Source organism: Amborella trichopoda, chromosome 11 (genome assembly GCF_054954075.1).
Source record: "Amborella trichopoda isolate Santa Cruz 75 chromosome 11, AtrichopodaSantaCruz75HAP2 v2.0, whole genome shotgun sequence".
Classification (NCBI taxonomy): domain Eukaryota; kingdom Viridiplantae; phylum Streptophyta; class Magnoliopsida; order Amborellales; family Amborellaceae; genus Amborella; species Amborella trichopoda.
Genome location: NC_142346.1, coordinates 5,535,288 through 5,550,451, shown reverse-complemented (window position 1 = coordinate 5,550,451; position 15,164 = coordinate 5,535,288). Strand labels below are relative to the sequence as shown.

General features: G+C 36.4%; 1 protein-coding gene across 1 annotated transcript; it reads right to left on the bottom strand.

Annotated features, from left to right (window-relative positions):
• Positions 1-14,173: 14,173 nt before the first annotated feature.
• Positions 14,174-14,952, bottom strand: LOC18444284 (vacuolar iron transporter homolog 4). The gene has a single exon (XM_006854461.3). The coding sequence runs from the start codon at positions 14,926-14,928 to the stop codon at positions 14,290-14,292; it is 639 nt and encodes a 212-aa protein (XP_006854523.3). The 5' UTR covers positions 14,929-14,952; the 3' UTR covers positions 14,174-14,289.
• Positions 14,953-15,164: the final 212 nt, after the last annotated feature.

Here is a 15,164-nt window from a genome sequence, read left to right as displayed (position 1 = left end):
TTATGACTACCTTGTACTAAAGGTAAATAGTCTCGTTATATATTTTAAATAGAACGAGGATTTCATCACCCAAGTGGTAACTCTCTCGCTGTAAACCATTCAAACTACTTTTATTCTTAAATTATGTAATTTACATTTGCTTATCACAAGGGGCAATAAAAAAAGAAACAGAAACCAAAAGATAAAAATTGTAGTGTTTTTAAGAAAAAGCAGAATTTATTGGAAATATGGCCCTATCAGACCCCTTTATCCCAGGAATTTATTTTTCAATAATGGTACGAAAGCCATATTATATAGTATATGTGAAATCCCATGTGGTTGACATGAGGCAATGCCATATACTAGGATCCATTTTGGAGCTTTTATAGGATGTTGCACTCGAGGGAAAACCCAGTGTCACTGGAGGGAAAACCTAGTGATGTGTTTGGATTTTTTGTAAGAATTTTTTTTATATTATAGATATAAAATTATTTCATTTCTAAATATTTTTTATCAAGTTGTAAAAATGCTCGGATTACATCATATTATGAGATTCATTAGTGCACTACTGATATGTTTAGCTCGTTGCATAGGATTAACAGTTTGGTGACAACTTGTTAATCATAATTGGCTGCACTTAAGGAAATTAAGGTAGAAGTTATACTTGGATCTCAACTCCTATAGATCATGAATGTGAGAGTTACAAAATATGGTTATATATAAAAAGAGGTTAACCCTTCAAGTAATGAAAGATAAGGATGGAAAATTGGTGAAGGAGATTCACCAAGTGGACTCTCAAGGTAGCCTGTCACTGGATGACTTGGTCTATAGGTTTTGGTATGGAACCTTAAGTCCCTCGTGTGATTTAAGGATAGATATGAGTAAGTTTTTTGTCGATTTTATTTTATTCAAATGTTTTTTTTGAGACTAACAATGGTATCAGAGCCAGATTGGTTAAATTGACTTCAAAATACAACTTGTCGGATTTTTTTTAACTATATAATGAAGATCGATATACATACTTTTTTTGTGTGTAAAATAAATAAATAAATAAAATCAGAGCTATTTTTTTGGTCTTTTTTTTTTTATCACTTATATAGTAATTTACTTATATTGCCGATAACAAGTTATTATAGCTCAAATTCAAAACCTTTACAAGGGCAATTCTGACCATTTGTTTTCCACCCATCCCTTTATACTTAAAAGGATAAGTCTCCCATCCTACAACTCCCGTAAAACTACTGCTCCTTTCCTCTCTCTCTCTCTCTCTCTCTCTCTCTCTCTCTCTCAAAAACTTTCGTTACAAAAGATTTTGTTTGGCATAAATCCGACCCCAAATCTTTGTCAAGATCCAAGCATAGTCTCTTGGCCAATCTTCTCTCTCTTGATACATCAAAAGTGAGCGATTTTCTCTTGTTTCGTTTACAAATAACGATCCATAAATCTTCTGCCGATTTTGAATATTCAAGGACAAAGAAAGAGTAGCAAATGAGGTAAGTATTCTTTTTTTTTTCTTCTTCTTCTGGTATGATTATATCTTTAATCTTTGAACGGATATTTTTCAACAGCTAAGAAAGAGGAGCAAATGAGGTAAGTTTTTTTTTTTTTTTTGATTTGATTCTATTTTAATCTTCAAAGGGATATTTTTTAACGGCTCCTCTCTAGCAATAACTCTATTGAGCCAAAAGATGCATTTTTTTTTTGTTTTTACCTTTTTTTTTTTTTTGGCACATGCTATTTCAATGGAGAAAGATCCATTTCCTTTCAGTTTTTTTTTACTCCCTACGGGTTCGTCCAATATTTGAGTGAGGGAAAAGAAGAAATAGAAAAGTGGGATGTTTTTTTTTTACGCCTATGGTAGTTATTCAGACAATTAAGCAAAGATCATGGCCCTCCCCACCTCCCCCTTCTCTCCCATTCCCTCCTCCCCCTTGTTTGATTTGAGGCCAACCAAACAAGGTCTGATTGGCCTCAAATCATCGCCATTGGAAAGATATACAAGTCTAGTAAAATGTTCATGTTTACTCACTGTTGCAATTCTTTATCAAAATGAAGCTATATTTCAAAATGTACATATAGGTCACTGTTGACTGTTTTTCCGGGATTTTCCACTAACATTGTTGTGGTTACTGAATTTAACTAATCAAACGAGGTCCATTTCTTGTCAAACTACAGCCATTTGAAAGGTCCTTGAGTGGGAAAAACTTTACATGTAGAAATTGTTTTGAAATTCTTCTTAGATTGAAAGTAATGCTTTATTTTATGAAGATAGGTCACTGTAGACAGTTTGAATAAAACTCAGAATTATCACCTTGCTTGGCATGGACCTTTTAACAACCAAATGGAGTCCAAATGTTTTCAAATTGGCCTGATTCGAAGGATTTATGTCATAATTTAAACTTTTATTTTGAGAAGGCCTCAAAATACTTCATGGTTTTTGAGAATTACAGCGATACGAAGAAGGTTATGTCATTGATCCAAGTACACAACAGGATACAGTTAATAACCCCTTACTCCCTCCCACCCCCTCCCCTTCCCCCTTGCCCTATTCCCCTTCACCTCTCCCCCTCCCTCCCCCCTCGCCCCCTCCCCCTCCCCCTCCCCCTCCCCCTTGCCCTATTCCCCTTCACCTCTCCCCCTCCCTCCTCCCTCGCCCCCTCCCCCTTCGCCCTCCCGCCTCCCCCCTTCTTCCCTGGCTCCCTCCCTCCCTCCATCCCCCCTCCCCCTCACCTCCCATCTCGCATTCCCCCCATCCCCACTCCCCCATGACCCCTCCCCCTGTCTCTCCCTCCACCCTCGCCCCATCCCCCTCCCCCCTCTTCCCTGGTCCCCTTTCACCTAATCTCCCTCTCCCTCCGCACTTCCCCCTTCCCTCCCATTACCCTCTCACCACTCGTTTGATTTGAGGCCAACCAAACGAGATTCGATTGGCCTCAAATCAGTGCCATTGGAAAGATATATGAGTCTAGTAAAATATTCATGTTTACTCTGTTGAAATTCTTTATAAAAATGAAGCTACATTTCAAAATGTACCTATAGATCACTGTTGACTGTTTTTCTTGGATTTTCCATTAACATTATTGTGGTTACTGAATTTAACTAACCAAACGAGGTCCATTTCCTGCCAAACTACAACCATTTGAAAGGTCCTTGAGTACGAAACATTTTGCATGCAGAAATTATTTTGAAATTCTTCTTATATTAAATGTTATGCCTTATTGTATGAAGATAGGTCATTGTAGACGGTTTAAATAAAACTCAGAATTATCACCTTGCTTGGCACGAATATTTGAATAACCAAATAGAGTCCAAATGTTTTCAAATTAGCCTCTGGTTAGAAAGATTTATGTCATAGTTTAAACTTTTATTTTGAGAAGGCCTCAAAATACTTCATGGTTTGAGAATTATAGTGATACGAAGCAGGGTATGTCGTTGTTCAATGTACACAGCAGGGTACAGTTAGTAACCCCCTACCCCCTCTCTCCCCCTCCCTCGCCTTTGCCTTTCACCCTCTCCCCCTCCCTTGCCCCTCACTCCCCCAACACCTATCTCCCTCCCTCCTCGCCCTCTACCCCTCCCGCTACCCTTCTCGCCCTTCCCCTCGGCCTCTTCCCCTCCCTGCCCTCCCCCTCCCGCTCCCCCATTACCCCTCCCCTCCTCCCTCCCTCCCTCTCCCTCCCTCTCCCCCTCCTCCCTCCCTCCCTCCCTCCCTCTCCCCGTCCTCTCTCCCTGGTCATCCTCCCCCCCTCGCTCCCTCCCTCCCCGCCTCGACCTCTCTCCCTACCCTCCTCCCCCCACCCGCCTTCTCTCGCATCCCCCCTCCCCACATTACGCACCCCACCTTCCCCCTTGCTCCCATTCCCTTCTCCCCCTCATTTGATTTGAGGCTAACCAAATGAGGTCTGATTGACCTCAAATCACCGTTATTGGAAAGATATACGAGTCTAGTAAAATGCTCATGTTTATCCACTGTTGAAATTCTTTATAAAAATGAAACTATGTTTCAAAATGTACATATAGGTCATTGTTGAATGTTTTTCCTGGATTTTCCACTAACAATACTGTGGTTACTAAATTTAACTAACCAAAGTAAGTCCATTTCTTGTCAAACTACAACCATTTGAAAGGTCCTTGAGTAGGAAAAAAGTTGCATGCAGAAACTATTTTGAAATTCTTCTTAGATTGAATGTTAGGCCTTATTGTATGAAGATAAGTCACTGTGGACACAGTTTGGATAAAACTCGGAATTATCACCTTGCTTGGCACAGACCTTTAAACAACCAAATGGAGTCCAAATATTTTCGAATTGGTTTAGTTAGAAAGATTTATGTCATAGTTTAAACTTTTATTTTGAGAAGGCCTCAAAATACTTCATGGTTTGAGAATTATAGTAATACGAAGCAGGGGATATCGTTGTTCCATGTACACAGAGGTATAGTTAGTAACCCCCTCGCTCACCCCTCCCCCTCCCCCTCCCCCTCCCTACCTCTCCCTTCCCCCCTCCCTTCACCCTCGCCCCTCCCCTCCCCCTCCTCCTCCCTCTCCCTACCTCTCCCTTCCCCCCTCCCCTCATCCCCCGTCCCTGCTCCCCACCTCCCCCTTCTCTCCGATTCCCCCTCCCCCCTCGTTTGATTTGAGGCCAACAAAACGAGGTTCGATTGGACTCAAATCACGGCCATTGGAAATATATATAAGTCTAGTGAAATGTTCATGTTTACCCACTGTTTAAATTTTTTATAAAAATGAAGCTATGTTTCAAAATATATAGGTCACTGTTGACTGTTTTCCCTGGATTTTCCACTAATATTATTGTGGTTATTGAATTTAATTAACCAAACGAGGTCAATTTCCTGACAAACTACAGCCATTTGAAAGGTCCTTGAGTGGGAAGAACTTTGCATCTAGAAGTTAGTTATAAATTCTTATTAGATTGAAAGTTATGCTTTATTTTATAAAAATAGGTCACTGTGGACAGTTTGGATAAAACTTAGAATTATCACCTTGCTTGGCACGGACCTTTGAAAAACCAAATGGAGTCCAAATGTTTTTCAAATTGGCTTGGATAGGAAGATTTATGTCATAGTTTAAACTTTTATTTTGAAAAGGCCTCAAAATACTTCATAGATTGAGAATTATGTAATTGGCATCCATGACCAACGGTAAGTTTATTTATTTATTTTTTATTTTAAATTTTCTTCCTTTTTTATTGGCTGCTTAGATGCACTACAAAAGAATGGGCTAAACCCTTCAACGAAAATCAGTCTATCAATTTTTGTCCTCCCTATTTGAGACATTGTGTATTCTCCTCTCCTGCTCATATATCTGATTTTCATTATTGTTTATTATCCTGAGAATAGAGATTCATCTTCTCTGGTGTTATCATAATCTGTGCATATTTTTTATTTCACTGCGGTTTAATCCATATTATTATTATCATTTTTTTCCCCCAAATCTAGAGCAAGAAATTAATCTACTGGAACCCCATATGTTGCTTTTTGTTTGCTATTTGGGTATTATCTGATGAGAAGGGATGAAAGGATTATTGATTGAGCTGGATTCACATTGAGGCTTCTTCCATTTACCGGCTGTTGCATATTTTTTTCTTGAGCTATATTTTTTATTACTATCGCCCGGTGAGATCGCAACTATAAACTAGATTTTATTTATTTTTAGACTGTAATTTTTTTATCATGATGGATCTCAAACTAGAATTGAAGATAGAAAGACTCAATGGGCTGAATTATAATACATGGAAAATAAAATTAGCCTTGATCTTAGAGCATGAAAAATTTAGATCATATTATTTTAACTGAAGTTCCCACTGCGCCCACTAATGTTAGCTATAGGGCAGATAGATCAGCTTATGCTAATTGAGAAAAAGAAAATAAGAGGTGTAGGAATATAATTTTGAGAAATATGGATGATGAGTTGTTATTGAGCTTTGATGAATTTAAAAATGCCAAAGATATTTATGATGAATTGGATATATAATTTGAGGTAACTTCTATGAGTAATTTAAGAGTATTAACTCAAGCGTACTATTTTTTTAAGATGAAAGAAAATGACTCTGTGGTTGAACATGTTAGGAAAATGATTTTGTTGGGCAAACAACTTATATGTGTTGGTTATGCTTTGAATGATCAATAATAAGTTCTAATTATATTAAATAGCTTGCCTAATTTTTGGGAATCTGCTGTGATTATTTTATCTTTAAACCGTAAGGATCTTACACTTCAAAATCTTGTTGTTGAATTGAAATCTGAAGGGGATCGTAGATCTTCTAGGAGGGCTGATGCACTTCGCATTGCTCAATATCAAAATCCTCTAACAAAAGAAAATCCTCTAACAAAAGAAAATCTTACGAACCTTAGAACAATAATAAAAGGCATAATGTTGAAAACAAAAACAATAAGCCTATGCACAATGGACCCAAGGGGGCATGTTTCATTTGTGGGAAGATGGGACATTTTAAAGTTAGAGAACATATCATCTCTATGGGCAATGATTCTAAGTCTGATGTATTGGGTATTGGTACTTACAAATTAGCCATCCCAAATGGGAACTTCTTGCTCCTTTCTGATACTCTTTATACTCATTCCATACGTTGGAACTTGATGTCAGTCAGGAGGCTTGATGCCAAGGGATATGAAGTTCGTTTCAAGGATGGGAAAGTTTCAATTGGGATTAATAGGAAAATCATTGTATAGGGGAAAGCTCGATGGGATATGTATTTGCTTGATAAAATAAATGAAATTCCATCTTCTTCCGCTTACTTGAATGTGTGTGATGATGAAACTTCTTTTTTGTGGCATATGTGTTTGGGTCATATTAGTAGAAATAGAATATCTAGACTTGTTAATGATGACTTGATTTTTAAAATGACAAATTTAGATTTTTAAAATTGTGAACCATGTTTATCTGGTAAAAATGAGTAGGAAACCCTTTGGTAAGGCAACTAGATCTTATGATTTATTTTCTATTATTCATTCTGATATTTGTGGGCCACTTAATGTAAAAACACATAGGGGTGTGAAGTATTTTATTTCATTCATTGACGATTATTCGAGATTTGGTTATATTTATCTAATTAGTAGAAAATTTGAAGCACTTGAAATGTTCAAAGAATTTAAATTAGAAGTTGGAAACCAATTAGATAAAAGAATTAAAATACTTAGAACAGACTGAGGAGGGGAATATTGTTCTAATTTGTTTGATGTTTTTTTGTAAAGAAAATGAGATAATACACCATAAGACCATGCCCCACGCACCCCAACAACATGGTGTTGCCGAAAGAAATAATCGAACTTTTATATATATTGCGATCAATGATGAGTCATGCTAACTTGTCCTCAATTTTTTGGGGTGAAGCATTGCATACTGCTATGTATATTTTAAATCGGGTTCTTTCAAAATCCGTAGAGAAAACTCCTTATGAGTTATGGACAGGACGTAACCTCGATTGAAACATTTAAAAATTTGGGGTTGTGATGCTCATGTACTTATCCCGAGCCATGAGAGATTTAAGTTGCAGGCTAAAACTAGAAATGCTCATTTATGGGATACTCTAATACTTTTAAAGGGGTTATAGGTTTTATGACCATAAGACTAAATCTTTGGTTGAATCTAGAGATGCACATTTTTTAGAAGAACATATGAAAATAGACAAACTTTCTCTTATAGATATACATGAATTAGACAATAACAAAAGAGTAAATGAAAACATAGAACATTATGAACCTAATGTAGAAAACCTTGATAAATACATAAATTGTGGGAGTAATACATTTGAACTTACTAATGTAGATGAGAGTGAACCTAGGAGAAGTTCTAGGAACAGAAGAGCATCATATCATTTAGAACCATATAATAGTTTTATTTGTATGGACACTTGCGATCAATACTATAATTTTGCTTGTCAAGATATTCTCGAACCTTCCAATTATAAAGAAGCTATTAACTTTGATGAATCTGATTTTTGGAATAATGCTATGAATGAAGAAATTGATTCTATAACTAAAAACCATATATGGGAGTTGGTAGATTTGCTTAGTGGGAGAAAACCCATTGGTTACAAATGAATATTAAAAAAGAAAACTGGAGGCTGATGGTAGTATAGATAAATATAAAGCACGACTTGTTGTTAAAGGGTATAACCAAAAGAAAGGTATAGATTTTGTTGATACTTTTCGTCAGTGGTAAGATTTCCTTATGTTAGAATTTTGATGTCTATTGTGGCCAATCTTGATTTAGAATTATTTCAAATGGATGTTAAAACTACATTTTTCAATGGAAATTTAAATGAAAAGATATATATGTTATAACCTGAAGGATATATTGTTGAAGGTAAAGAAAATAAAGTGTGCAAACTAATTAAATCACTATATGGATTGAAGCAATATTCTAGACAATGATATTTAAAATTTCATGATGTAATTATGAAACTTGGTTTTGTTTCTTATGAAAGTGATCATTGTATTTATATTAAGACTAGTGGGAGTAAGATGGTGATATTGTCTTTATATGTGGATGATATTTTGATTGCTAGAAATGACATAGATATGATTAATGAAACATAATCATGGCTGAAATACAACTTTGAAATGAAAGATACAGGGGTTGCATCATATGTTTTAGGAATTGAAATTACAAGAGATAGATAAAAAAGGGTGCTCAGCTTATCTCAAGAGCATTATTTAGAATCTGTTATTAAAAAGTTTAAAATGGATTTATGCAAGCCGGTTCCATCCCTGTTGATAAAGTAGTTAAATTATCCATTGATCTATGTCCTACTAATGATAATGATGATATGAGAAATATTTCATATGCTCAAGCAATTGGGTGTATTAATTATGCTGTGTCATGCACTAGGCCAGATCTATGTTTTGGTGTTGCACTATCAAGGTTCTTCCCTTAGGCCTCAGGGTTACTATGATGTAGATTGGAGTGGTGACTATGATGATAGTAAATCTACTTAGGGTTTCGTTTTCACACTTGGTGGAGGTGTTATATCATGGTGCAGTAAAAAATAAGATTGTGTTGCTTTATCAACCATAGAAGCAAAATATGTGGCTTACAGTTTAGGATCACAAGAGGTTGTTTGGTTGAGAAATTTTCTCAGGGATTTAAAGTTCGAATGCATTGAAAATGAGCCTATAAACATGTTATGTGATAATCAAGCAGCCATTGACGTTATCAATGATTAAAAAATAAACTCTAAGTCCAAGCACATTCGCATGAGATACCACCATATTCGAGATGTAGTGGAATATGGAGATATAACAATTGATTACATACCTTCAAATGAGATGATTGCAGATCCATTAAGTAAGGCTTTGAGCAGGAAAATTTTCGAGAAACATGTAGCAGCTATTGGACTAAGATAAATCCAAATGGAAATCCAATAATGGTTCATAAAATCATATTGGTGGATGTATATATGGAAAGCATGAGGCAATGCCATATGCAAGATGTCAAAGAGCCTTCAGGCTGGGTATATGGAAATCTCATGTGGAAAGCATGAGGCAATGCCATGTACAAGAAGTTAAAGGGTCTTCAGGCTAAATGAGAGATGTTGGAAATATGGCCTATCAGACCCCTTTATCCCAAGAATTTATTTTCAATAATGGTACGAAAGCTATATTGTATAGTATATGTGAAATCTCATGTGGTTGATATGAGGCAATGCATATACTAGGATCTATTTTGGAGCTTTTATAGGATGTTGCATTGGAGGGAAAACCCAGTGATGTATTTGGATTCTTTATAAGATTTTTTTTACATTATAGATGTACATAATTATTTAATTTCAAAATATCTTTTATCAAGTTGTAGGAATACTTGGATGACATCCTATTATGAGAATCATTAGTGCACTAATGACATGTTTAAATCATTGCATAGGATTAAAAGTTTGGTGACAACTTGTTAATCCTAATTGGCTGCACTTACGAAAATTAAAGCAGGAGTTATACTTGGATGTCAACTCTTATAAACCATGAATGTGAGAGTTACAAAATATGATTCTTTATAAAAAGAGGTTAACCCCTCAAGTAACAAAAGATAAGGATGAAAAATTGGTGAAAGAGATTCACCAAGTGGACTCTCAAGGTAGCCTGTCACCGGATGACTTGGTTTATAGGTTTTGGTATAGAACCTTAAGTCCCTCGTGTGATTTAAGGACAGATCCAAGTAAGTTGTTTGTCGATTTGTTTTATTCATTTTTTTTTTTGGAGAATAACAGAATCACCAACGAAATCCGTGTTTAACATATGGATGGTCCACCTCATTGGGTGACACTACTACATTTCTCTCTGGGTGATGAGAAAATCCTTTATCTTTTAAGCAAGGGCGTGTTTTATATAACCCGTTAAACCTTAAAAGAATTAAATTAAGGCTCACCTTTAGATCACGTTTGGAAGATGGAGTTCTAGTGTCTAAAACTCTTACATTATTATTATCATTGTCCAAGCCTTTTTCCAACTAATTGGGGCTAACTGCGCAAATTCTGGTCCACCATTCTGCTTTGTTAAAGGTTACACCCTCAGTGAGACCATAAGTCCTCACATATTTTCTTATTACTTTTAACCATGTCTTTTTAGGCCTATCCCATGTTTTTTTTTAGCCTTCCACTAAAACTAACTCGTAGCTATTAACAATTGTTGTATTGGGTCTGTGTCACACATGGTCAACCCACCTAAATCTATTATCTCTCATCTTATCACTTATGACACATGGTCAACCCACCTAAATCTATTATCTCTCATCTTATCACCTACTGGTGCCACACCTAAAATTTTTTTGAATGTATTCATTTTGAATTCTATCGTTTCTTATCTTGCCACTCATCCATCTCAACATCTTCATCTCTACTACACTCATTCTATAGGTATATTGTTTTTTGACCACCCAACATTCTGTCGCATAGAGCTAATTTGGTCTCAAAATTGTCCTATAAAACTTGCCCTTTAACTTTATTGGTATGCGGCGAAATTCATGTTGCATATCTCCACTTCGCCCACCCATATCTAATTCTGTGTGTGAAATCTTTCTCAATCTCTCTATTTTCCTAGATTATCGACCCAAGATTGAAAGTGCATTCTTTTTGGTATTTCCTGACCGTCAATCTCAACAACTTCCTCGTCTCTACTCCTATTATTAGTAAACTTGCATTCCATATACTCTATGTTAGTTTGACTAATTTTAAAACTTTTAGATTCCAGAACATCCCTCCCAAGCTCTAACTTTGTGTTGATACCGTTTTGGGTCTCATTGATTAAAACCTTATCATCTACACCTCATGTTGTAGGTATCTAGTTAAGTCGTCGTAACTAAGACAAAGAGGTGTGAGCTCAATGTCGACCATTGATGTAGACCTATTGTCATTGAAAACTCACTTGTCTCTCCATTAATTGTTCGTTAACTAGTTAGTACCCCATCGTACATATCTTTCACTAGTCGATGTAGTGTCTAAAGACTTCACACTTAAAATTAGAGCTGTATAAACGAAGTGGAGATGTACAACTGGAATTTTATGTGATCGCTGCATACCAATGAAGCTGAAGGATAAGTTCTATAAGATAGCTGCGAGACCAGCTTTGCTCTATGGGGCAGAATGTTGGTTAGTAAAAAAAAAAAAAAACCAATACAATAAGTGTAGCAGAGACGAGGATGTTGAGATGGATGAATGACAAGACAAGAAGGGATAGAATTTGAAATGAATACATTCGGAAAAATTTAGCTGTGGCACCAATAGACGATAAGATGATAGAGAGTAGATTTAGGTGGATTGGCTATGTGTAGCATAGACCCAGTACAATACCTGTTAGAAGGTGGGAGTTAGTACAAGTGGAAGGCTAAAAAAAAGCAAGGGGTTTGTTTAAAAAGATATAGTTGGTAGTGAGAAAAGATATGGGGACTTGTATCCTCACAAAGGTTATAACCCTTGATAGAATAGAGTGGCACACCCGAATTCATATTGCTGACTCTAATTAGTTGGGAAAGAGCTTTGACGATGATGATATGTACACGTTTTCATAAGGTTGCAAATTTAAACAATCAAATTAAGGTGCGCCCCCAAACTTTTTTCTCGAGATGTAATTTTGGTGTTAAAAATTCTTAGGATAGTACGGAAATCTATTTTTATCTATAATTTTAAAATTAAACTTCAAAAATAGTTTAATCAAGTAGATCTATAGATGCATGAAAATCTTAAAAATGGGTGTCCAGATAATGTATTGCAAGATATACTATTCTTAGGACTTGAAATCTCTTTCTTTTCCCTTTTTTTCTCTACATCCATACATCTCGATGTTGAGATGATCAATTAGATGTTTTTCAAACATCAAAACAACCTTTTTCAGATGATTTTAGATGTCACCTTAATTCTATATTTTAAGGTGTCAACCTTATATATTTTAAATATATAAAACTAAAGAGAAAACATTCTGTATTCCGTTATCAAAATAGTCATGGTTTTCAAACCCTAGATCTTTTTTATCCATGGTGTGAGATGAGTTGTTATCTTGCACGTAGGGAAGTATTTCAGATAGGCCCAACTATATGAAGAGTGAAGCACAAAAGCCATGATTAAAGTTGGAAGTGAGGCAGGCTTTTGCATCTACTTGTTCTAATACCATGAGTGCATAAATTATAGGTTTCAAGATTTGTATTGTATGGTAATTTATTACATGTGTTAAAGAGAGAGAAGGAAACAAAATTAAATATACATACGGAAAGACAAATGTTCATATTATTGTTCTTAGTGTAACCGCAAGAGAGAATACATTACACAAGTAATTCTAAAAAATGCGAAATGGTGCTATGATAAAGAAGCATTGGATGATCAATATCATGCAGAGAAAAAGACAGAAAATGATATTTTGGATCAAATTTATAAAAGGAAAAAGTTTATATAAGGATGCAACCTTATAATGCCGAACTGCGGATGCACCTAAAAAATCCATCGAAAAAGGTAGTTTTAATATTGAAAACCCTTTGATTGATCATCTCGACATCGAGATGTGTGACCATAAAAAATAAAAAGATTTTGAGTCTCAGAAATAGTGTATTTTACAACATATTATCTACACTGTCCATTTTCAAGATTTTCATATGTTTATAGATCTACTTGATTTTAACTGTTTTTGAAATTTTAAATTTTATAATTAGATATAAAAATAGATTTTGAGATAATCCTAAAAACATTTTACATCAAAATTATATACATGATAAAATTTGAATGTGCACCTTACCACTACAGCTACGGATGTATCCATATGCCAATTGCACCCTTTATAAATTTATATACAATTTGGTTAACCAAACTCAGCTTGCACTAATGTAAAGATTATATTAGACAAATTATATAACAATATATATGAAAAACAATTTCCAACTCCTATATGCGAAGTGAATAGTATTTTCACCCTCACAGTAAACATGATAGGTTTGTTGCAATTTAATGTGACAAATCGACCGCCACAGACATATTATGTCTATGGCAGTCGATTCCCCCCACTGTCTAAAAATTTCAGATTGTGGCGAGCTTATAGACAAAAATACTGTTTATTTTCACTTTAAGCAAGTATAATGATTATCACTTACGAATGGCAATAATAATACATCATTATATAATATAAAGTTTCCCCTTACTTAAAAGGCATTAGATGTCTTTACACGCAACATTTTATTCAAGCTAGATGATCGCCTTTTTTTTTTTTGAAACACGGTCGATGATCGCCCTTAGTTTACATATTTTCATGATTATCTTACATGGGCTGGGCAAACTACCTATAAATATTAAATACTTTTAATCTGCGTATAGATATTATGCAACATATAGCCATATAGGTAAATAAGCATTTCTCTTTCTTTTCTTTTAAATAATTGGTAAATTCGCATTTCTTGTGAAAGGAAAATGCTAAGGACCATATTCTAAGATGGAAAAAGTTTATATAAAGGGCGAGATCCTAAACAATTAAATTAAGGTGCACATAAAAAATTAACAAGAAGATGTTGTTTCGATGTTGAAAGACCTTTAATTCAATAATCTTAAACTCAAGATTTATGGATATGGAAAAAAAAGGATTTCAAGTATTAAAAATAGTACACATTGTAAGGTATTATCTAAATCGTCAATTTTCAATTATTTAAATAACCATAGATGCTCGATCTACACCATTTTTGAATATTTAGATTTTAAAATTAGAGCTGAAAATAAATTTACAAGTCATCGTAAAGATTTCTAATACCGAAACAGCATATTTGAAAGTGCTCGTTATTTAGAGCCTCAACCTAATACAGACCATATACCTAAAACCCAGTAGTCCCCACGGCCCTCATTAACCCATAGGTGACGACCATGGCCAGCCATCCTCCCACCACCACCCTTGCACACGACCGCACCACTGGCGTCTTCCCAAGCACTGCCCCCGCCACCCCAAACCCCACCATCGCTGCTGTTGCCGCCACTGCCACCATCCCAACCCTAACCCCCGGCTGCCTCACAAACGCAGCCCCCAGTATCGGGACTGCTGCACCCAACGCAAACGCTACTGCAGACGCCAGTGCCGCCTGCGAAGGGCTTGGGTGCCTCATGCCCTCTCTCTCTTCCTCTGCTCCCTCTCTTTCTCTCTCCAACTGAGCCACCTCTATGTCGACTTGCGAGTATACGGAGACGAACTCACCGATGGCCATGCTGCAGGCTCCGGCGACAAGGCCGGCAAGACCTGACAGAAGCATGGCCTTTGGGTCAGTTTTCAATGCACCGACACCGGCCATGAGAGAGGCAGTGGAGACGAGGCCATCGTTTGCGCCAAGGACTGCAGCTCGGAGCCATTGGGAGCGCTGGAAGTAGTCTATGTCGGGGATGGTGGTGGTAGCGTTTGGAGCCGCAGGGGCCTCTATATCTAGGGGCTTGTGAGGGGTTTCTGGATGAATGGCCTCTGCCATGAGAGAGAGGAATGTGGTATTTGGGCGTTTGGAGAGCACACGCCATGGAGACATACTTATAGAGAGAAAAAGTGGGTGTTTGTTTTTTTGAGACTACTGGTACTGTTGCGTAAGTTTATAGAACTTCTTGTTCTACCTACGGTGGGTTCGCCTGTACTTGACCACTTTACACCGTTGCTCGACCGCACGAACCGCCCCCGGAACCCGGCCATGGGTCGGGTCTACGTAACCCAGAA

What these genes read in the sequence shown, in the direction of transcription:
- LOC18444284 (XM_006854461.3), bottom strand. Translation starts at nt 14,928, where the DNA reads ATGGCAGAGGCCATTCATCCAGAAACCCCTCACAAGCCCCTAGATATA.